The 23,153-nt window shown below is 42.3% G+C and overlaps 1 protein-coding gene across 2 annotated transcripts in view; it reads left to right on the plus strand.

The window, feature by feature from the left end:
• The window catches only part of LOC135245005 (pro-neuregulin-3, membrane-bound isoform), a 357,506-nt gene that overhangs the window by 317,817 nt on the left and 16,536 nt on the right, over nt 1-23,153 (plus strand). The window contains exons 6-10 of one of the 2 annotated variants that reach the window (XM_064317746.1): nt 8,147-8,173; nt 14,833-14,935; nt 15,568-15,676; nt 21,932-22,053; nt 22,486-22,551. In XM_064317746.1, the coding sequence (XP_064173816.1) occupies nt 8,147-8,173; nt 14,833-14,935; nt 15,568-15,676; nt 21,932-22,053; nt 22,486-22,551 (427 nt within the window). The remainder of the gene's footprint in view (nt 1-8,146; nt 8,174-14,832; nt 14,936-15,567; nt 15,677-21,931; nt 22,054-22,485; nt 22,552-23,153) is intronic. The other variant, XM_064317748.1, reaches the window with a different exon arrangement.

Raw genomic sequence — 23,153 nt, forward strand, 5'->3', positions numbered from 1 at the left:
GTCTGTGCCTGTATTTCTCATTACACATTAGCACAAGCAAACTGCTGCAGAGCTTGTAGAATGTACGCACTGCAACATGTATGAATAGTTCCTGTTAACTGGGTATTTAATATATGCAGGTAAAAAAAAAGATTTCTGTTGTTTTAGGGCTTAGTAAAACAGATCAAACATGTTGTGTTTATTTTTGTCTAATTACGTCCATCTGTTCGTTTGTCTGGTCATCTGTGACATATCTGGAGAAGTAATGGCCAAATGACCATGAAATTTTCTGTATGCATTCATTCCACACACACACATGTTCCCAAGAGGAAGAAACCTATTGATTTTGGAGACCTGATGTTTTATAATGAAACTCAATCATAGTATCACATAAAAAAATAATCTTCCTGATTTTACAGGGACCTGATGTATCCGAGTATAACAATGTACCCAGGTGTTTTGTGTCATTTTTGTGTAACATCGGTTATGCTCAAGATCTTGCCCATTGCTTGAGAAAAGGACCAGTCAGTGTGAATATCCCATTAGTCCTCACTTCCTTACATGTAGCTTTTATAACCACCAGGGGATATTGCTGTATCAGGCTCTATTTTGTATCTGTATTGGACTTTGCTAATGTCCTGCATTTGTAACATCATCAGTTACCGTGGAATTGCCCCAGTGCGATTTCAGAAGCAAGAGAGGAACTATCGATTTGGTGTTTCTGGCTCGAGAGTTCCAAGGGAAGTGTTTAGAGCAGAACATTGGCCTGTACGTTGTGTTCATTGACATCTTCCATCAACTAAAGAGTTTGACATGGTGCTACATGAAGCCCTGTGGAAGATCCTCACCGAACAGGGAGTGGCAGACACGCTTATAAATGTGCGGAAGCAGCTGCGCAGTGGTATGCATGGGTGAATCTGGTATTATCAAGAATCTGGTATCTGGAAAGTATTCTCAAGAAGCACCAGCTACAGCGGGCCAGTCACGTACTGCAGATGAGTGACTCAAGAATTCCCAGACAACTACTGTACAGAGGACATGCTGTAGGATGCCATACTGTAGCACCAGGAGACTGAGGAGACATTATTTGGAGGGCTTGAGTTAATCAAAAAAAAAATGGGGTAGCCCAGGTGCATTCTTTTCCTCAGCAGGGTGATCTGGTGTCTTACTCTCCATCCCAGGCCTCCACCCAAGGAGTATCAGGCCATGTAGGTGCAGGGCAGGCTGCCTTTCTCCTGGGTTAAGCAAGAGGGCTTTACACAGGCCCCCTACGCTCTGTCATCACTGTTCCGCAAACCTTTATTTTCAAATGCGTGAGTCGTTACACCGTATTTGTCCCACAGCCTGCCGAGCAGAGAAAAATAACCATTCACACCGATGGCATCTCAAAAACTCACACAAAAAAAGAAGTAGGCTGCCATTTTTGAGCTGTTGTTCATTTGACAGTTGTAACAGAGGGATTTTCATTTCCAGCCTGCCGTACTGTAGATGTAGCATGTTCCAAGCCGTCTGAATGCAGAAGGCGGAACCGTGCAGAACGGGATATGTTGATATTTATATGTTCCTCCCGAAGGAAAATGGATGCTTTACGATGTTATAACATACACATAGCTGATTTTAGGACTGAGATGTTTATGAGGGGCAATCCATTTTACTAGAATATATTTATTTATAAATGTTTTTCTTCTGGGATGTGGAGGTTTGCACTTGCGTGGGTGACTTCCCTGCTCTGAGGTCAGCCTCACGGAGGACCCTTCCCTTCCCCATCACACAGACCCAACATCCATCAGCTTTTTCCATTACTCCAGCTGCTAAGCCAGAGGTTGATATTCATATAAATTTTCAGCCTGGTGTACTTTACTCCACTGGGACTGCCTGATTTATGCACACACTGGTCTATAGCTCCACCAAATAGCTCCACCGGTAACTTGCTCACTTTGAAATTTACTGGCCTTTACATGACTTTTGTGGGTACAGAGACACAAAAGAGCAAGGTGCATGTTTAATAAGAGCTGTACATCTTAATAACACCTGTGGTTAGGGGATTTGGGAGTGTTAACTAGATTTTTTAATCTGGATTATTAGTGCTGGGCTGTGATTATTCTTGGGTTTTTTTTTTTTAATCGGAGCTGTGTGGATCAGTCAGTGCATATTTGAAACATTGAAAGGGAAATTATATTTTCCTTTGATAAAGAAACTATGAAGGCTTATTGTAAGTCCTCTGACTGTACAGCCAAATAAGGAGGGGCTGTATTGAATACCTGTGTTTGAGCAGTGACTAAAGTTTCTTTTTTTTGGAGGGAGTCAGGGACTTCATGCTTGTGTTGGTAGGGCATTGAAGGCTGGTTTGCAGAGTATTTGTGATGAGGCCCTGTGCTGGTCTTGAGAATGTAATGATAAATCCTTGTTTGGTATAAACAAATACATTCTTCAAATGTGCATTTTGCAGGGCATTGTGAATGCCTTTGACCTTGGGTGACCTTGATGCAATTCCATGCTGTGTTCTGTAGACAGACAAAACAGTACTCTCTGCATTTAAAAATACACATATGAAAGCAGACAAGAAGCAGGAAACAGGCTTAAACTCAGCTGCAGCTTTCACCTTTCTAGTCAGCTGCATTTTGCTACCCAGACCTAGAATTTTCTTTTTTTAAATGATGACATCATTAGAGAGAGACAATTCTTCCAAAGGTAACTGGCATCAGCTAGTGCTGAGGAGCCCTCTAATGCCTGTTTTCTGTGCCGTTTTGGAATGAAAAAAGCAGGGTAAGAGTACACACTTGGTTTGAATTAAACATCAATATCCCACTCCCTATACAGGAAAGCATGGATTCTGGAAACAGATGAGTCGGACTGAGCATTGGACTCTAAATCATTACCTCGAGATAGATGTGATTGCAATTTAAATTATCAGAGTCCTATGCTTTACTCTGAGCAGGAAGAAAACACAGGGTTTTGAAATTTCTGTATGTGTGCGTGTGTGCGTGCGTGCGTGCGTGCGTGTGTGTGTGCGTGCGTGCGTGTGTGTGTGTGTGTGTGTATGTGCGCATTTGTGTCTGTGTTTGCAGTTATGTGTGTGTGTGTAGACACGTGTGAAGGTGGTTGCGGTCACATGTGTACAGTTGGTGTGCATGTGTTTGTGGTTGTGTGCTTGTTAATTATGCATGAGGTGTGTGCCAATATGCGTATATTTAATGTGGTTGTCTACGTTTGCAGTGTGTGTATATGTGTTTTATGCAGGTGTGAAAGTGTGGTTGTAGTTATCAGAATGCTCACTGTGTGTGTGTGTGTGTGTGTGTGGATGTATGTATCTTCATGGGAACAGTGACAAAGGGACAGGGACAAAGTAAAATATCTGATTTAAAGCCTTTAGGCATGTCCTTTTTCTACTGAAATATGTCTTTATATCTCAGGAGTATCATCACATGAACGTTTACACCTGCGCTGTAGTGTACAACTTATTTTTACAATGACATTAAGACCGCCACTCTTATTTCTTCCCCATACGGTGGGTACATCAAACCACCTAATATAACATTGTTATTGTTAACAGATGGTGTTCTTTCCGTTAAGATGACCTCATCAGATTCTGGCCTGTTAATTGGCTATTTGCTATGCTCTGTTGACTGGATATTTTGCTGATGATCCTTCTAGTGCCGGGGCCTGAGACTGCGGACCAGCGCATAGGAGCAAAATAAATAGGAGGGGTTCTGTCAGAGGGGCGATTATTTATTAAAAAATAAATGGATTTCTGTTCCCGTTATTACCTCAGGAGATGGCTTTGGGCGGCTGTGAGGGAAGTCTGTGGCATATGTCTGAAAGTGAAGCGCGAGCACGCTGCCATCTGTCTGACTGATCGGAGGCCCTACTCTCCGCATCTGAAGCACACTCACCGACGTCAGCAGACATGCTGTGACACACTACTCAGCACCAAAAAAAAAACACTTTCAACACAACACACAGTAAAAGGGATGGTACCCTGTCTGCTGGCCATGGTGAGATCACTGGTATTATGGATCAAAAGGATGTCAATGAATTCAGTTTCCTTTAAAAGCTAAGTTTTGAGTAGGAAAATAGTTCTGTCAGACAAACACGCATCACGGATGTATTGAGGCTTGGACACAAAATCCTTAAATAACCGTGGAGCTTTGATAACTGGCAGTATGTGCTTTACACCCAATAGCAGCACATGCTGAGTAGCCAATGTGAATCTGCACAGCCCTGTGAGCCTGTACTGACTCAGCCCTGCGTGACTGTACTGACTCGGCCCTGTGAGCCTGAACTGACTCAGCCCTGTGTGCCTGAACTGACTCACCCCTGTGAGCCTGTACTGACTCATCCCTGTGTGCCTGAACTGACTCAGCCCTGTGTGCCTGAACTGACTCAGCCCTGCGTGACTGTACTGACTCAGCCCTGTGAGCCTGAACTGACTCAGCCCTGTGTGCCTGAACTGACTCACCCCTGTGAGCCTGTACTGACTCATCCCTGTGTGCCTGAACTGACTCAGCCCTGTGTGCCTGAACTGACTCAGCCCTGTGAGCCTGTACTGACTCATCCCTGTGTGCCTGTACTGACTCAGCCCTGCGTGACTGTACTGACTCAGCCCTGCGTGACTGTACTGCTCAGCCTGAGCTGTATGACTCACCCTGGTGCCTGTACTGACTAGCCCCAGTTACTTTGGTCTCAACCTGCATGATGCTCAACTAATATTGTCGCTGTAGCTATTTATGATGATTTAGTCCATATAGAGAGAAAAATAAAGGATAACAGCCAGATTTAAAACTGAACACTGCTGGAGATAGTGGAGCTTTAATGTCTGTGTGTGTGTGCATGCATGTGTGTGCATGTGATGTAATTACTGTAGCCAGGCCTTGGTGGAACTGACAGAGAGCTGTGGGAGGGCGTGACGGGCATGATGAATAATTAGACAGCTGTAACACAGCTCGTGCACATGCACTTGCAAAACACACACACACACATACATTCCCTTGCTGTGGAATACAGAGGGGGGGGGGGGGGGGTGTTCGACACTCATTTGTAGCCCCGCACAGACTGAAGTCTAATATAAATAGTTCCCGTCCATTAGTCGCGTTCTCTTTGCTGTAAGAACAGCACAATTCAATTCAGTTCTGTTAATTTCAATTCAGTTCAATTCATTGTGCTTTAGTGGCATGACAGAATTAGACATTTGTATTGCCAAAGAAGGTAACAGTAAGTGATGTTGCTTGAGAGAGCATACAGTAGCTGCCGGTGAATGTGTGAGTGCTGTTTTCTGTGATGACTGACTGTGACTGCATGTCTTGTGGTTATGGCACAAGTGATGTTCATAATTAGTACGAACAATTAGTATATTTACACCAATAGTATATGAAAAAGATGTTTCAGTGTGTGAGATGGTGTGGCTAGTATTTAGAGAGAGGGTATGGCTATGTCAGACAGTGCAAGGAATATTGATGAGTAAGAGTGTGAAAGTGGGTTGGTGGTGATTAGTGAAGGTGTGGGGGGGGGGGGGGGGGGTGAAGGGGATGCAATTAATTGTGTAAGAGTGTGTCGCTGCTGATTAGCCTTTGCGGTTTCCCAAATGTCCCATAAGTCAAATGTCCCATAAGTAAGCCCTGCCCTGCTTTGACACAGCAGCTGCCTCATAAATACCTGAGGTGCCTGGTTACAGGGCTGCCGTTCCAAGCCATTTTATAATTTTTATTTTTTATTTTTTTGGAGAAATTCTTCTCTCCAGGGATGAGGACTGGGAGTCAGAGCGTGTGACAGGACAAGGTGTGCATTGTCTCTCTTACGCACCTGGTCTCCATGACAACCGCTGCAGACACAACAGGAGGGAAATGGAGGGAAACGCGGAGTAAGGCTGCCAAGGACAGACCTGCCTCTGGGCATTAGTACACTGAAGGACATGGCTGCACCTCAACATCTGCTGGGAGGGAGGGAGGGAGGGGGGGTGTGGGGCGCGAAGAGGGAGAGAAAGAGAAAAAGAGAAGGGAGGCAAAGTGCAAGATAAATTGAGAGCGACTTGGATGAAAGGGATGAAATCTGTCATTTAGATTGGACATCCTTGTCAGGCTCACCAGGTTCATTTTATCAGCTGACACCTCAGTCAGCTTTATTTCTGTCCTGGGCTCTGGCGAGAAGTGGCAATACAGTTGACGGTTGAGTTTACGATGCAATAAGCAAAAGATCTAGTCTAGCTTTGGACAATGTACTCAGAGATCATTTCTTATTATGCGTGTGACAAAGCTATGTAACCAGCAGTTTTTATGCAAAATGGATGAATTAGCCTGTTAAGAATGCATCTTCCCTGGCTAATTCATCCATGCCATTGGTCCTTGTAAGTTCTTGTAAAGTGTGGCATATGCCTCATGTATGCTCTATAAGCATTCATAACCACTTGGTCCAATGGAGCAAGAGAGATAAAACATTGGTAATGAGACTCAGTGACACACACACACACACACACACACACACACACACGTACAGACACATGCACTCACACACACGCTCTCTCACACACGCACAGTTTCACTTCTCACCATCTATCTCTTCATTTGTTTATCTATTTATCTCCTGTTGTGCCTCTGTTTCAGCAGCGAAAAGAGTGGTCGGGTGGTTTGTTTCCTCTTCCAACTGCCTGCCGGAAACGATAGCTTGACATTACTCCAAAAAACAGATTAAATCATGATGCTTATGACTTGCCAGCGCTCCACAGCACAAATCAATTAGCCCTGGATCAGGTAGAGAGGGGAGCAAATAAGCTATGTCTACAGAAGTGCACAGTCGTTGCTAAGGGGAGTCTTATGGGTTCGTTGTGCCTTTTCAAAAGAAAAGTCACATTTTTCATCTGAGCACTCAATACAGCCCAATCCGCTACTCTCTTCGGTCAGGGCCATTTACTGACATTGCCCGCTGTAGTCATTTCCTTACTTGGCTTTGCTTGAAAACCTTTAAAAAAGACAAAAGCCTTGTGTCCTGATGGGTTTAAATCCAGCATTTTATCACATTAATGGCCATTTCCCCAGATAAACAACTCTATCAAGCCACAATGAAGATCAGTAGACAAAAGGGACTCTTACAGACAGGGAAAGGGGTTTATAGAGAGATATGTTTCGCCAGGGCACTTACCATGAACCCCAGCAGTGAATCCCCTTTCCAAGAAACCTCAAAAAATGAATCTTTTTCCCTCTGCTCTAGCATGAGAGACTGACTAGCACAGTAAAAATAAAAGACATTCCTCACCTGGATGATGACTTTGTAATCAGAATAAAATGAGTTTTTGATGTGGGTACATGATAGCATTGCGACACCAGATCATTAGTTTAGCCTCTTATCAATTCTCCCTTTAACTCTTTAACTTATTAAGGCCTTGAACCCCCCTTCCTTACTGTGCTTTTGAACCAGATTCGACCGTAGAGGATCCCTGCAGCAGGGGTTCCCAGGTTTTCTCAATCCAAGACCCATTTAATGAGCCATTGTATGTACTGTTGCCACCCCTTATTAAAATCTAGCCTGAAGTATCTTCAAATATGGAAGCCCAATAATAAAATTTAAATATCTTCAGGTACGCTAATCAGTGCTGGGTTTGGTTTGGTTAACTGTCCATTGGTATTGTCACGTTGTTCTGCTTTATATGACCAGAATGTTCTATGAATGCTAACCTGGAATGAAATATACATCCAGTATTGATTTGAAAACGTATCTCCAAATGTTTATTTTGCAAAAAAGGCTATTACATATCAAAATATTTGCATTTCATGTCAGACTGTGGTTTTCTAGATTTATTAATTATTTCAAAGGAAGGCCTGTCTCTCACTAACAGTAGCTGGTCGGTAGCCTGTGAGCACCTCTGTTGACAGTGGGAGAAACCCAACACAGCGAAACACAGGTAACTCAGGCTGAGCTGCTGTAAACCTCAGCCACCACCTGTGATGGGCTGACCCAGTACAGCAGATTCCTGGCCATAATGCCACTGATGTGTCCCAGGCCTTCAATATCCAGGCTAAACGGCCAGCCAGCGAGATATTACCAATGTCATAAATAACACATACCAGTGTATGCTGTGTGAGCTGTCTGTCTAAATTGTGTTTAATGATTCCCTCTCTCTCTCTCACTCTTCTTCCCCCTCGTATGGTTCCTACCTCCCCCTTGATTGCTGGAGCAGCAGATCACCTGGGCATCGAATTCATGGGTAAGCAACTGATTCTAATTTGCACTTCCATATGTAGTTCTTACAAATGAAGAGACTGAAACTCAACACACCCACATTCAGCTGTGCTGTCACTTGAGTGTGTGTGCGTGTGTCTGTCTGTCTGTCTGTATTTGAGAGACATTGTCTAATTGTGAAACGTACAACGAATGAGGTTTCACAACCTCAGAAAAATGAATTACATTAATTACATTAGTTAATTACTTTATCCCTAAAATACTGCATAATACAGTTTTATGTTTTATATACATAATACCTTTTATGTTTTTCAACTGAGTAATTTTACGCATCTTATAGAAACAGTGTGTACTGTACAAATGGGCAAAAAGATTCTTAGTACAGATGCTAACTTGCCTGTTAAAAAACTCCCACCTCTACCCTCATCAAATCTCAGACCGCAGCTTTTCCTGTATTTTTGGATTTTCACTTCTTATTAGCACAAGCTTGATCCTTATCAGCTTAATGGTGATCCTTATGAATAAAATCTTGATCAAATTGGATAAACTCTTGTTTTGATTTAATTGAATTTGACCTTAAAATGGCTAAGTGCCTTTGACCTCTGGTCTACAGAAGGACCAAATAATCCAAACAGTGCACTAAAAGAAAATGGGGGCTGGGAGGGCAATAGAACGCAAGAAACAAAGTAATATTTTTAATCGTTTTCGTCCTCTTACGTTCTCTCATGCCTGGTACTCACCTCGGAATGCTAATGTTCTCTAGTATCCTTGGTAACACTGGGAGCAGAATGGTAGGAGACTGAGGGAGAGAGTTGTGTGGTTGGCAAGGTAACTAACAGCATCCCAGCACATAAGCCATGTCAGTGTCAGTGGGGGTTTATATTGCACAGAGAAAGAGAGTCCCCCACCCCAACCTCCCAATCCACCACACATAGCAGGACCCGCAGCAGGGAGGCACAGTATCTGAAGATTACCCTTCTGTGAACTAATGATCAGTTAGCATGCTGTGTTTCTCCTAGCATTGAGCAGCCTAGGGGTCACCCCTTATTTTCAGCTGGAAAGAGAGAAACAGTGTTGAGTTTGTTTAAAGTGGACATGGTGATTGCCTGCAGTTTCTTTTTTGGGAGGTGGAGGGATGGATTTTTAGCACTGTGTTTTCATAAGCTCAGTGCATGACATCTTTTCTGTGCCCACAGCTAATGTTACTGTAGCTCCAGTCAAAATATGTTCCTAGTCTTAGGAAGTACTTGAGCTTTGGCGCACAGCACCCAACTCTTTACAAACTGGCAGAAGACGGAATGGGGAGCACCTCAGAGGATGAGGTTGAGGTGCAGTAGATTACGCAGAACACTAATGTCTAGAACACAGACAAGACGTTCGGCTCCCGCTGACTGCAAACTGCTAGCTGTAACCACCCGGTGCATTGACAGGATAGCCCAAGAAATACTAGCCAGCAGGTATGCTGAGTTGTGTCTTGCTGCTGAGGGCTCCTGGCCGTTATTTACATCACTCAAAACTATGCCAATAGGGCCCTGGCTTCAGCTATTGCTGCTGTGAGCCTTTTGCTGGCTGAGCCATTGTCTGGCTTACTTTGAGTGTAAAAATATCTCAAGTTTCTCAAAATGTCTTCACAGGTAATTTTCTTTGCAGTGTTTAAAAATATCTGCGTTTATCCCACTTCCTGAAGATCTTTGCTATTATTTGCATTAGAACAGCAATACAACTTCACTGTATAATTAGTTTAGGTACTTAATAAGTTCAGCAATTTATACCTCTCAGTCACATGCAAGATGAGTTAAAAAAAATATATTATTTACTCTGTGACATGGATATTAAAAAGGTTGGTATTCTGTGCTGTTTTTGGAATCAAAGAATGTTTTCCCTCACGTTCTCTGTAAAAATGGAACATTGCAACTATCCGCCACATTCTGGAACATGGCAGGATCAGTGGAGGAATTGCTTCTGACAGAATTCTCCAGAATATTTTCAGGCACTTGTCTCTTAGGATCCACCTCCTTTCCACCTAGTCCATGAGCCAGGGGGGTCGGTCGGTGCCATTTGGAGGGACGATGTCTCATAGTGATTTTTTTGAAGGTCTATGTCCCTAGTGTTGGAAAATGTGTGATAGCATTGCAGCAATGTTAGCTTCCTATGTGCTGTCACTCCTTTTTTCATCCCTCCATCCTTTATTTTTTGTTCATATTTTAAGCCATTTCACACATATAGCCAGTATAAAACAAGCTAACAGATACAAAATACCATTAAACCATATATCATTGGAAAGCTGACAGTCACACCTATCGACTAGACACATTTCCAAGATTCTAAATAAACTGACCTTTGACCTCTAAATCTGTATTAGGGTACACCACACATTTTCCAACACTAGGGACATAGACCTTCAAAAAAATCACTATGAGACATTGTCCCTCCAGGTGGTACCAGTGGCCCAAATTTGGGGGTCTGGCTCATGGACTAACCCCACCCTTATTGTCTCTTTCCTTCCAGTCCCCCTACCCTGCCTACTCCAACAACCAACCCCATCCTTCCCTTCTGCCCACCCCCAAACACAGACACACGCACACACACACATGCATACACACGCACACACACATCCATACTTTTGGTTTTATGACTCAAACTCAGAGTCCCCATGGAATTGATTGCTCAGAAATCAGTCATTTACAGTGATTTACATCCCCCAAAACCTCACTCAGAAAGAGAACGGCAAAGTGAGAGAATGTGAGAATGAAAAAAAGTAATTTTTTAACATTTTTACATTGTATATTTTTCAGGACCGTTCCTGCCTTTGTAAGCCCTTTAGTGCATTGTTTTATTTTGCTGTGTGGAAATACATCCCGGTTTCTTTTATTTTATTTTATTTTTTTCAATTCCGTCCATGATATTACCTCCCACAACTGGCATTGCTGTGTTACTACATTATATTTGAAAACTCTGTGCCTTCCAGCCTATTCTCCTGTGTGTGTTTGTGTGTGTGATTTGCGCATGTGTATGTGTGTGTGTGATTTGCATGTCTATGCGTGTGTGTGTGTGTGTGTGTATGTGTGTGTGATGTGCATGTGTGTGTGCATTTGTCCACGTATACGTGTGTGTGCATGTGTGTTTGTGGGAGGTGGATGAGAGCTTCTTTGATGTGGCTGCGAAATGCTCGGGGCTAGAGGGAATTGATGCAGCTTTCAGCAGCTATTCAGTTCAATCACTGTTATCTGCAAGGTGAAGAGCTTTGCCAGCACGGCAAGCTGAGAATCCCATCGCCAAGAGGAGAGACTCTCGGACAAAGAAGGGATCCTTCCTCGAAGCACTATACTTTGCTTTCTGTTTATTTGGCCTTAGTTCTGGAAGTCCACAAAATGCAGGAGTCGGTCCTCTGAAAACAGGGTTCTGGTTCTGTTAGAGTCAGTTCTCTGAAACTGCAAACAGGGTTCTGGTTCTGTTAGAGTCGGTTCTCTGAAACTGCAAACAGGGTTCTGTTTTTTTTATTATTTATTTTATTTGAAAGCAAAATAACCTGGACTGCAAAGACTGTCAAAGCATGTCTGTAACAAATATGGTGTAGGGGAAAACACTACGAATTATAAAACAGTGAGGACAGATAATTAAAACGTGTCCATTTTAACAATCCACACGAGCAGGCACCAAAGAATGCGGGAGGTATAAATAGATTATTACCTCATGCGGTGATCAAATGGTATAAAAGTATAATTAGTCTCTTAATTAATCAGTGTCATAAAATTCATTATTAAATCATGATTGAATTTCAATATTAAAAATTAAAATAATTACCAGTGATGTAACAACAAGTGTAGATTCTTTGAGGTGGTAGGCTCAAGCATTTATCCAAATAATAATCAGACCAATGACAAGGTTTAATAAAATAGAATTTATTAAACAAACAAACATCTAAACTAAAATCCTACAGGTTTTTACAGGAAGTACCCAGTCCTTGATCATGTGATTGTGACATCAGTCTCTGACCTGCCGATCCAAAATGGTGTCCAGTCCATATAATTTTATTTTTTTATTTATTTATTTGACAGGGACAATACACATTGATCAACATCACTATTATGTGATGTAAACGTGCCAGATTTAGCTAGATCGCTCATTTCCATCTGTTGTCCCTGGGCAGGCTGATGTTAACACGTTAATAAGAAGCAGACCAGACTAGAAGCCATAGTACAACATTAAAAGCGCATAAAAGCAGACACACAGAGCTTGTAAGCCGGCATGAGCAACACAGAAGCAGGCATGAGCAACGCAGAAGCAGGCACATGCAAAGGAACAATGGAGCACATAAGGCAAGCATATACAGCATAAAACAAGCACATACAGAGGTATTAAAGCATAAAAAAGCACAAAACGATGCATCACATGATGACATGCAAATACTCCAAAATATTACACAACACACATGCAGTTTAGTAGTGACTTAACAGCCATAATATACATACATACATATATACACATATATACATACATATACACAAATATACATATATATACACATACATACATATATACACATATACATATACATACATATACATACATATATACACACATATCCACACATACATATACATAGTATACACATATAAACAAAATTTAAGATACTGACAGCATATTTAGATATCATGTTGACATTGTTGATTACCCAATAACCAAATTTTTTAATTTCGGGTGAATGTGCCAATGTTTGTCAGGTCTCTCAAGTCTGCAGGCAGGGTGTTCCAAATATGTGATGCTTTAAAGCCATATAATGCAATATAACCATATAATGGTTTGATGGAAGTGTTGGAAGTTGAATCAGCATTACACAGCAGGATTCAGAGTACGAGCGTGTGTGTGCATATCTACGTGCGTGTCTGGGTTTGGCTGTGGCAGATGCAGTAAATCTCGGATGTCAGTGAGTTCTCACTTCATATGAAGTGGGCATTTTTACCCAGGTGCTGGGGCTGTAACTACCTGTGTAATTATGCATCGTTATTCAGTTATTATGAAAAATAAGAGTTATGAGGTAATGAACAGTATTTATGCTTTATCTCACTCCATCATCGTCTTCCACTTGTCCCTGCCATAAATCTAATTCCAGACTCAACTATTTTAATAGATGAGCACATATTTAGAAAGGATTATGGTTGCTTTTGCATAAATTAATTTATGTAATACCTATCTCCTGTGTATTTGTGCATCTACTATTAGTGCCACGTGTGATTGCCCCAGACTTTCTGAAGTATGGCTGTGCTGCCTTGCATTATCATCCTCATCAGACACATTTCACAATTTGCTGGCTTACAAATGATGCATTCATTTTCAGTCGTTCTTTTTTATTCAAAACTCACATGCTGTAACAAAAAGTTTTTCATGAAAATATTGTAGCAATAAAATTGAAATCTCAAAATTATTCAAACCCCTCACATTATTATTTGATGGAACCACATGCTTTGGTTTGCTTTGATAAGTGTCTACCAACCTTGAACAGTGGCTGGGAATGATTTTCACCAATTCATCTTGGCTCTAACAAACAAGTTTTTATGTTGAAATTATTTGCTTTCTATTTATTTATTTATTTATTTATTTTTGCACCTGCACTATCTACAGTTGCCAGGGGTTGTACACTTATGCAAACAGCATATCTCCATTGTAGGTATATGTAGTGTTTAAATAAAAGACTACGCGAAAGGCAATGTCCTTATAACTACGAATCCCAGCAGCAGGGTGAACTGTTGGGATATGAGGGTGAGGCTGGGTTTAGACAGATCAGAGGGAAAGGGAATCTTTTTCTGCATGAAAGGTGATAAGGGCCTGAGGGTTGCATGAGTTAATGCTCAAATGCTCAACACCTCTTGATTTTTCTTCAGGCTACTTTCCAGGGACTCCTCACATCCTCTAATTACAGCTAACGAGGAGATTGGATAGCTTGGTTGATTAGAGCATCTTCAAAAAACAGGCCATGGAAACAAAGGGTAGGAAGGACGGGGTGTAATTAGTTCTCAAATGCTTTGACTTTTATATTGATTTGAATTAGATAAGTAAATAAATATATTAATGCTGTGTCCCATAATGAGACTAAGCCTGACCATTCAGGGATCTTGGGAGTTGTTTAGCTACTCAACCCCAGGCCAGAGCTCTTTTCTCTGGGTGAATGTTGGGTGTAGCAGAGTCTGCCATCAGATCTGTGTGTGTGTGTGTGTGTGTGCATGCGTGCGTGCGTGCGTGCGTGCGTGCATGTGCATTTGTTTGTGTCTGTGTGTGGAAATTAGTTTATCATTGTTTACCAGTTGTCTTGCTGTGTTCTAAATACAGTTGAGAGAGAATGTGATTCCTCTCCTTCTCCCTCTTCAGTTCAATAGCATGTGACATGCTTTCATTTAACTCAAGCTGTCATCTTTGTGAGGTCACATCATCTCTTCTGTTTTCAGTTTAATCAATTTGTTGTTATTTTTCAACCAGCAGAGTTGAGTAAATGACAACCAAAATATGTCATGTTTAAAAAAAAAAAAGAACAACAATAAAACATAAAACATTTACTTAGAATGTCAAGAATTTTGTCTGGTGAATTTGTCAAATCAACTTTGTGCGTGAAGATAGCATGCCTTCCAGATGTTTTGACTTTTTCGACTTCTCATAATCCATTTTCCCTTTTCTTGTCCCTGTCAACAGAGAGTGAAGAGATATACAAGAGACAAGTGCTGTCAGTCTCCTGCATTGCCATAGGAATCAGTCTGCTTGGCACTATTTGCATGGCTCTCTATTACCGGAACAAGTAAGTTTTATCGGCATCTACAGGAAGGGAGGAGAACTGCAGCTAAGTAACTCACTGCCCATCATTGTCTCGCCGGCAAGGATGGTGGGCAGATAATTTAGCATCATTATACAATGTTTTACTGCTCTGCAAATGATCAAGTGTGTGAAACATGCCAGCTAATGTAATGCTTAAGATGGGAATGCACTGAAAGAGAAACAAATTGGCACAGGCATTATTATATCCTGATTGGCAATGATGCAGTACTCCAAAAGAAAAAAATCTATTTCTCTCTGTTTTCACCTGGGCATTATTTTTTGAACATTGGACTGTTGTCTGAAGAGCATAGAAGTTGGTTGCCAGGGCTGCGTTATCGTGGAGTATCGCTAACAGCTTCCTCGGTGCGGTGCTGTGATTAATGCCCTGGTAATTTCATACTGCCTGCAATATAATGATGAGAGTGACTGAGCAGCCACACAACGGGATAATCAAATCAAACCATGATTTACAGCCATTTGGAATTAATCCATGAGAGCATTGCTAAAGTAAAATATTCCTCTGCACAGCACTGAGTGTTCTGAGTGGCTCTGTCTTCTTTCAAACTGTGGGACACGCGGCAGGCTAACCTTCTCTTTCTGCGCTGCCCCCTGTAGGCGACGCAGGGAAAAGCTCCAGGCCCATCTGAAAAGCTACAGCGTGAGCGCCTCGGGCTTTGTGTCCAAACCCAGCCTGAGGCCACAGGGGAGTCTACAGCTTCAGAAAGTGAGTCCCTATGGGCCGTGCCTTAACAAGACAATGACCAGCACTCAAACTGCCCTCCCCACCCCATTCCTGAAATGTGGAAAGCCCTAGATAACAGCCAGCACCCTCAGAGAAATGCTTGAGGTGGTGTTTGTTTAATTGAAGGGTCAACTACACTCAACGCCGCAATCTTTTGCAGCATAGCTTTGTTTGGGTCCTGGGAAGGGCTATGATGAGCATATCTGTGTTTTAATGTATTTACATTTACAGTATAACCATCACATTTCCTATTTAATGCATATGTCCCTGTAGGGTATAGTATATACGGTATCTTCTCGATGTCATTCTTGTGTTACATAGCCCCCTCACATTGTGGTTATATACACGGAAGTGTCTCAGAAATCGCATAGTCATTCAGACCCCGAGGTCAGCCATTGAGGCAATTCATCACCTGCTCAATAGCTTCCCTGCTTCTCATGGCCAAAGATGCCAATCTGCTTGTTTGCGCTGTGAATGCCACATTCTCATGAGTGCCGCTCCAACTTATCAGCCTCGGAGCAGGGGAGATGGGGGCGGAGCTGATTCATAATTCCTTCCTGTGCAAAATGAAGTCTTGGCCTCAGAGAAAGAAAAAAAACATCAATATGGTTGCATAGTGAACTTGTCGGTTTGACTGGATTCCCGCTTTACATACCTCAATCAGAGCATTTCCAGCACAAACCTGCTCTGCCTGCAAACTGTGAACGGCTTCAGAACGTCACCAGGGTCAATGTGAAGATCATTACTTCTTTTATTTTATTTTTTTACATTCGTGTTAGTCATTATTTTAGATGGCAATGAAAGATGGTGGCTGGATGAGCTAATGTAGGGATAGCTTGTAGTGTATTGCTGTGTTTGAACTATAGTGGATATGCCTCCATGGGGCCTGGGAGTGTTTGTTTCTATACAATATAACACCGTAAAATACGATACTGCGCCAACATTTCACAACCCGTATTTCTTGTGAAGCCTTATTGGGTTGGTAATTAAAGTTTACTTTCCATATATCCAGAACACCCCTTAAATGACGAGTATTAAATTCTGTTCCTTCAAAAATTAAACATTTTTTAAATTTTCCCTTTTTGTCATACATTTGGAGATGGTGCTGTTTCCTGTTGGGTCTGTGGAACGTTGGCTAATGCTTTGTTATTTGTTTCTTTTTCTCCTCAATTTCTGTCTGTCCTACCTTCCCACACACACACACACACACACATTTGTATTGATTTGAGTCTGTGAGCTATCAGTTACGATGCTTTTACCACAAGGATGCTTTCGCCTTAGGTCAACAGCAGTTTCTCTCCTGTCAGAAATTATGCAATTACCCTCAACTGAGCGCAAACAGCTTTAAAAACAATTACTGCCCATGCTGGAGGAAAGCAAGCTTAGGCCCCTGTGCTATGCATCAGGAGCCTGGGCCTCTGGTGAGAACGGGCAACTCGGAAGCCAAATGCATTTTAGGAGAGAATCCTCACAAATCATAAAAGCATGGCTTTGGGTGGTCATCTCTACTGTCTCCTGTAGATTAAAACATTCATTACAGTAACCCACCCCGGCCTCAGAACACATCCCCTTAAGAGCCATGACAGAGGCAGCCCTGCTGAATTTATCACATGCTCCGCTGTGCTTTTTATTGAAATGAATACCGATATTGATTTTATAAGCAGCGTGCAAGTCTCAGTGCAGTGCTATATTCTGTTCATGTTCTTTATTCCTTATAATACCGCAGTGTTACTGAATCACAGGGCAGGCCCAATGCTGCACACCGGCTCCAGTTTCTTGCTTACAAGAGATAGTACTGATATTTATGATACTGGGTGATGATTATTTTGTAGAGAGGACAGGTTTCAGATGCTACACTCTTTCTTTTGCACGTGTTGCCAAATAGGTTTAGTATCAAAGGAAAACTCCCATCAGTCGCAAATATTAATGTGGAATGGCTGAGCTTTTTAGCTGTATCGGAAGACTAATATTCATTCAAATTATGATTTAAAGATTGCTCTAAGTGGCATCTAAATTATGTGATGTGGTTTTGGATGGAAAGCTGTTTAAAAATAAAAATCAAAAATTGCAATACCCTCATTAGAGAAATCCATAGAACTCTGGTACTTTCTTGTCAATGTCAGCGGTGGCAGGAATGTGAATTTTGTTTATACCGTTGCTGCTTCTTCCTGCCAATCACGTACCCCTCTGTTTAGCAACACATCATTACTGTTGTCTTTCTGTGGCACTGTGTGGGGCTAATTGGGAGTTTGCCTCGATTAACGTGTTGCACACTTTGGCTTCTGCTACGGGCATAATCCGCTTTCCTGTGTGTAACAGCTGACTGTTGCCTTTTGCCTGTAATAACCAGCGTGAATTAATGTTCAGAACTGCACTCAATATCAATTAGCAGCTGCTCGGTGAAGACTGAATGGAAGGCTAAAATAATATCCCGAAACCACAGAAACGCAAACAGGAAACAAAGCATATTGAGTGACGTTTGGGGCGGGAGTGGGGAGCTCCTGCTAGATGTTGTGTTCTGCAGTCTATTTCAGTGGATTAACAGAGAGGCCAGCCATGTCTGTGACTAGCACTCATTTCTTTTCATTATCTTCTTTCTCCACTCCGAGCAATTCGAGTTGGAGATTTATGTGCTGCCACTGCAATTTTGAGCTGAAGTCCGATGCAGAGAGAAAAGATGTCTTTTCTCCTTCCTTCTCTCTCTGTCTCGTGTCCTCCATCTTCCCTTGTTTTTACCCAACAGATAACAAAGAATTACTTCATTAATCTGCCTGAACACCTTTAGACACTCCCTCTGTCTTTTATTGCTTGAGGGGCCTGTTATCCAGGTTTAACACCAAAATTTACCTCTTTTGTGTTCTTACGGAACTCTAGAACAATAATGGAAACAGTATCAGACCTAATTCCTGTGCTTTGGGCTCCAACAGTTGATAAAGGGTGGATTAATGTCTCCCTCTGTTTGAGCTGTTCTGATTATGCTGTCTCCCACAGGTTTCTGTTTTGTACCCAAATTTAGACAGTATGAGGTATGGGTTTAACCTGTTCTGGGAATGCTTCTGAGAGCTGGGAGATGTAAGCATTCAAAAAAACGAAGTTCTCTTTTTGGCCAGGTTTTGCTGTAAGAGCTGATTCAGTGAGGCACATGAACGACTTTCAGTTATCCACCTGCATCAGGAGCAGGGCTTCCCCTGACAGTTTGGGGGCCCTAAGCAAAATTACATTCTCTTTTAATATCTCTTTTATTATTATTTTAAGTAACTTCACTGTGAAGAAATGAATATTTAATCACTTGGATCACATCACATTTTACAGCAAAAGGAGGGGGGGAGGTGTCCAACAGGGCAGCCCTGATTAAGGCTGATCATTTAATTTTGGGGGAAAAAACAGCTCACCAGGGACCCCTATTGGTCGTGGGGGCCTTATGCAACCACACAGTCCAAGTATAGCAAGAAACGGCTTTGGTCAAGAAAGACCATGAGGAGATTTACAACCTTTACGACTCGGATTCAGTGAGGCTGCCTGTGATTCACAGTGCATGCTGGGTAAAATTTGCTCCCCAGAGGCAGCGGGATCAATGTAGGCAAGGGGAAGTTTTGATAGGCTCCTGCAAAGAGACAGGGTGGGCTGAGAAATAGCTCTGTTTTTCACCTCCTGGAACACAAAGTCTCTCTTTCTCTCTCGCTCTGTCTTTCTCTTTCTTTCTCTCCCCCTTCCCTCTCTCCAGCCTTCAGTACCTCTCCATCCAGGAGAAGACCTTGCTGACTGAACCTTTCCAGTGTTCCTCAGACAGAGGATGCTGGAATGAATGTCTTCTTCATGCTCATAATAACTGATGCATTCCCCCGAGCTCCCTCTGAAACCTCTTTGGCCTGCATGTATAAACCCTGCCTGCCAATGCCAGGCTGAATAGCGCCATGTGTAGCTGTCCTTCCTTTCCTCTCTTGGTGGCTGAATGAGGCAGAGCCAGAACGCAGAGCTCAAAGACAAAGTCTTGGACCTCAGATCCATAACACTCTAGCCTGCGTCCAAACAGGAAGCAGGAAAACCCACAATGTGTTTGCCAGTCACGGTCCCTAAGGACTGAGACTGAGCTCGGCATCCTTCCCATGTGCCAGTCAGTGGCCCAGCAGCCTGGCCAACGTGAGCGCAAGGCCATGGTACTGCTCCACAGAATCAAAGTTCCCTCCATCCTACCCACACCACCCCATAATTCAGATACACAACTGGCATCCAGTTTGAATGTCTGCCCCTAGATAAGGACAATGAACCGAGTGCTTACCCCAGGGATTGGCATGGTGGCTTTGCTGTGGGATGGCCGGGCTCTAACGTCTGCCGATGCACAGGTCTGCTCTGGGCTACTGACAGGGGACCACTGATACGGCTGCTGCCTGTGACTCCTTAAAATCCACCATTCATCACCAAATGTTCATTTGTCATCGTTTAATACGCCGTTCTGAAACGTCCCCGTCTTCCTAGCCACAGAATCCCGTGACTGAAGCGGGAAATGTAGTGCATCAAATCCTGCGGGGTATTCATTCGCCCCGCTAAATGTGAGAGGATGGTGAAATGCCTGTCTGGAAGGATTTACTTACTATACTTTACTTACACATGCAGTGCCAGTCTCAACACTTCTCCTCACGTGAATCTGTGACTATTTCAAGCTACCCCCAATTAGGTTAAACTGCTGGTATAAACCTGATTGGGGGAAAAACTGGCTTTAAAAAAGATAACTTTTTCTCATCATTTCAAATGATGTGGCTCTTCTCTATAATTGAAAAAAATGATGGCATCATTTTAAAACACAACCCAAAAAGCTCCAGCTAGACATGTGATCTCATGTGGAGGAAATACCAGACCATCTCCTTTTTAAGTGTATCACAGAACAAAATGTCCCATTTACTAGTAACGTGCCAAAAACTAGGGATACAGGACCCCTCCACATTCCAACAAAATGGCTACACATGATGCATCATGAAACACACCAAAGCTCCAGCAGACCTACTCATGTAAATGCACATCCCTTTTTAAGTGTTAGCAATGTCTTTACAGTAGTGCAAAAAGTCTGGGGGATAACAGGATTTTCCAGAAAATGGCTTACATGTAATGAGGCACCAAGAGTCTTATTTGAACATTGATCCGGACTTAACTTAGCAATTCTTTCAGGTTAAATTAGGGTGGTGCGGAGGCTGTGTCATGTCAGGTAGGAGATTAGGTTTGTACATGTAAGTGAGGCAGCCAGTATTCTTTGATGGTGAGGGAGATTAGGAACCGAGACTTAACTGAGGCCGCCAGTGCTCTGTCATGGTGAGGGAGATTAGGGATGGAGATGTAACCGAGATGGCCAGTGCTCTGTCATGGTGAGGGAGATTAGGGATGGAGATGTAACCGAGATGGCCAGTGCTCTGTCGTGGTGAGGGAGATTAGGGATGGAGATGTAACTGAGATGGCCAGTGCTCTGTCATGATGAGGGAGTTTAGGGATGGAGATGAGACCGAGACAGCCAGTGTTCTGTAATGGTGAGGGAGATTAGGGATGGAGATGTAACCGAGATGGCCAGTGTTCTTTAATGGGTTCCTGCTGTATTTTTTTACAGAGGGAAGCTGACAACGGCACAGTTGCTGCTGAATGATTGGTCGGAGTACATTGTGACAATACTTTCATACTGTATGTTGACATGAGCATCTAAGTGAAAAGAGAGGTCTTATAAACAATAAAAGGCACCTTCTTAGTCTACAGGGTGTCATAAATTTTTCATCTTAATATTTATGTGTTTTCCTCACTGTGTACACACACACACACACACACATACAGTGTGCATACTGGGTGCACTGTATTGCACACTGTCATATCTGTGAGATATAGATCTGTCATTTTTTATTGCTTTTAGCAAGAAATACACACAGTGGCCTGATGAAATATTATCAATGTACAGACAATGCATGAAATATGGTAAATCCTGATATGTCACATATCTCACTAGTGGATGGCTTTAGCAGATAAATTTGCCTACAGATGGTACTTGAAGATAGACAGATTTAGATAAGCAGATGTAGGACTCAGTATATATTCTTTTTTGATTATGTTAATACCAATTATTAGTAATACTACCGTTGTTCAACAAAATCAAAAATGTTGTGATTATTTAGTATTGTTGAGTGTAGCATGATGAATATTATTCATCTTTTATGTACCAGCACCATGTATTTGATTGCATGTTCTTTCCTTGTTTTTTTGCAGTACTGTAAAGGCAATGGGTCCTCCCCTCCTCATGGTGGAGCTGTTCATGAGTCCGGCTTTGTCCAACAAAGTGTTGCATTAGCTGCTCACTCAAGGGTTGTGCCAACTGGAAAACACCACAGGTAGGACATGCCACCAGCGCCAAATCCATCTGTGCGGAAGAGAAATAAGACATGAGGCTAAATACATTTTATCAACATACTTTTGACTGTTCACATGATTGGAAGGTATGCCAGTGTAAGGATCACCACAACTGGTGCTGGTTGCATCTCGTGCACTTGAACTACCTTGGCATACATCACATTATATCACTTAGATCATAGCAGACAGTTGGTTGTTCTGCATAATTTAGATTGAAAGAAAATTATGGAAGATCAGTTAAAACATTTTTGCTGATTTTTTTTTCATACTTAAAACTGTCACATAGAGGTTGTGCAACGACATTTCTTTTAATTCTGATCCATCTGATGAAGTTATCCTTATTTAAACTCGTTATGTTCCACAGTCCAGAAAAAACCATGAAAAAGCATTTCAGATTGGTTCGCTGTTTACAGGTTTTTTTCCCAAATATACCAACCTCCACTGGAAGCGTGCAAGGAATGGGGGTTTCACAGCAGCATGTGAGTTATTTTTATTAAAGACAGAATGATAATAACGCTCCCTGAAAGTATGGTTGGATATACTTTACAGTAATCCAGGGAGAGGCAGTGAACCAAGAAATTGAATTATCTACAGTATGGCATAACAGCAGCAGTGATAATAATAGTAATAGATTTACAGAACGTTAAAATGAATTACAGCCACTGTAATTGGTGATAAACATGGTAATCTTCCATTCTGTAATGGTGTCGAGAACACAACTGCATTGTGGACAGCACCAAAAAATAAATAAATCTGACTCCATTTATGAGCGCATGGTGGGATCATAACGGCCTTCGTGGCAGTTTGCGGTTTCAGAAGCACTTGTCTTAAGTCTGTGCCAAGATGACTTTTCTCATCAGCATTCCCCAACAACAATTTGTAAGTGAAAAAAAATTAACTGGAATGGTACTACTTGTCAAAGGTAGCGTGTGCTGCTATGTGAGCTACTGCATGCAGCCACACTGGACAGGATTGGTTCCGAATCCTTGCTCAGGTGCAAATGTAATCCCTTTTCTACCATAGAAGAACCAGCAGGGGTTTCCAGGACACCTGCTAACTGTGTTCCGCGTCAGTCGGGGCT

Source organism: Anguilla rostrata, chromosome 18 (genome assembly GCF_018555375.3).
Source record: "Anguilla rostrata isolate EN2019 chromosome 18, ASM1855537v3, whole genome shotgun sequence".
Taxonomy (NCBI): Eukaryota; Metazoa; Chordata; class Actinopteri; order Anguilliformes; family Anguillidae; genus Anguilla; species Anguilla rostrata.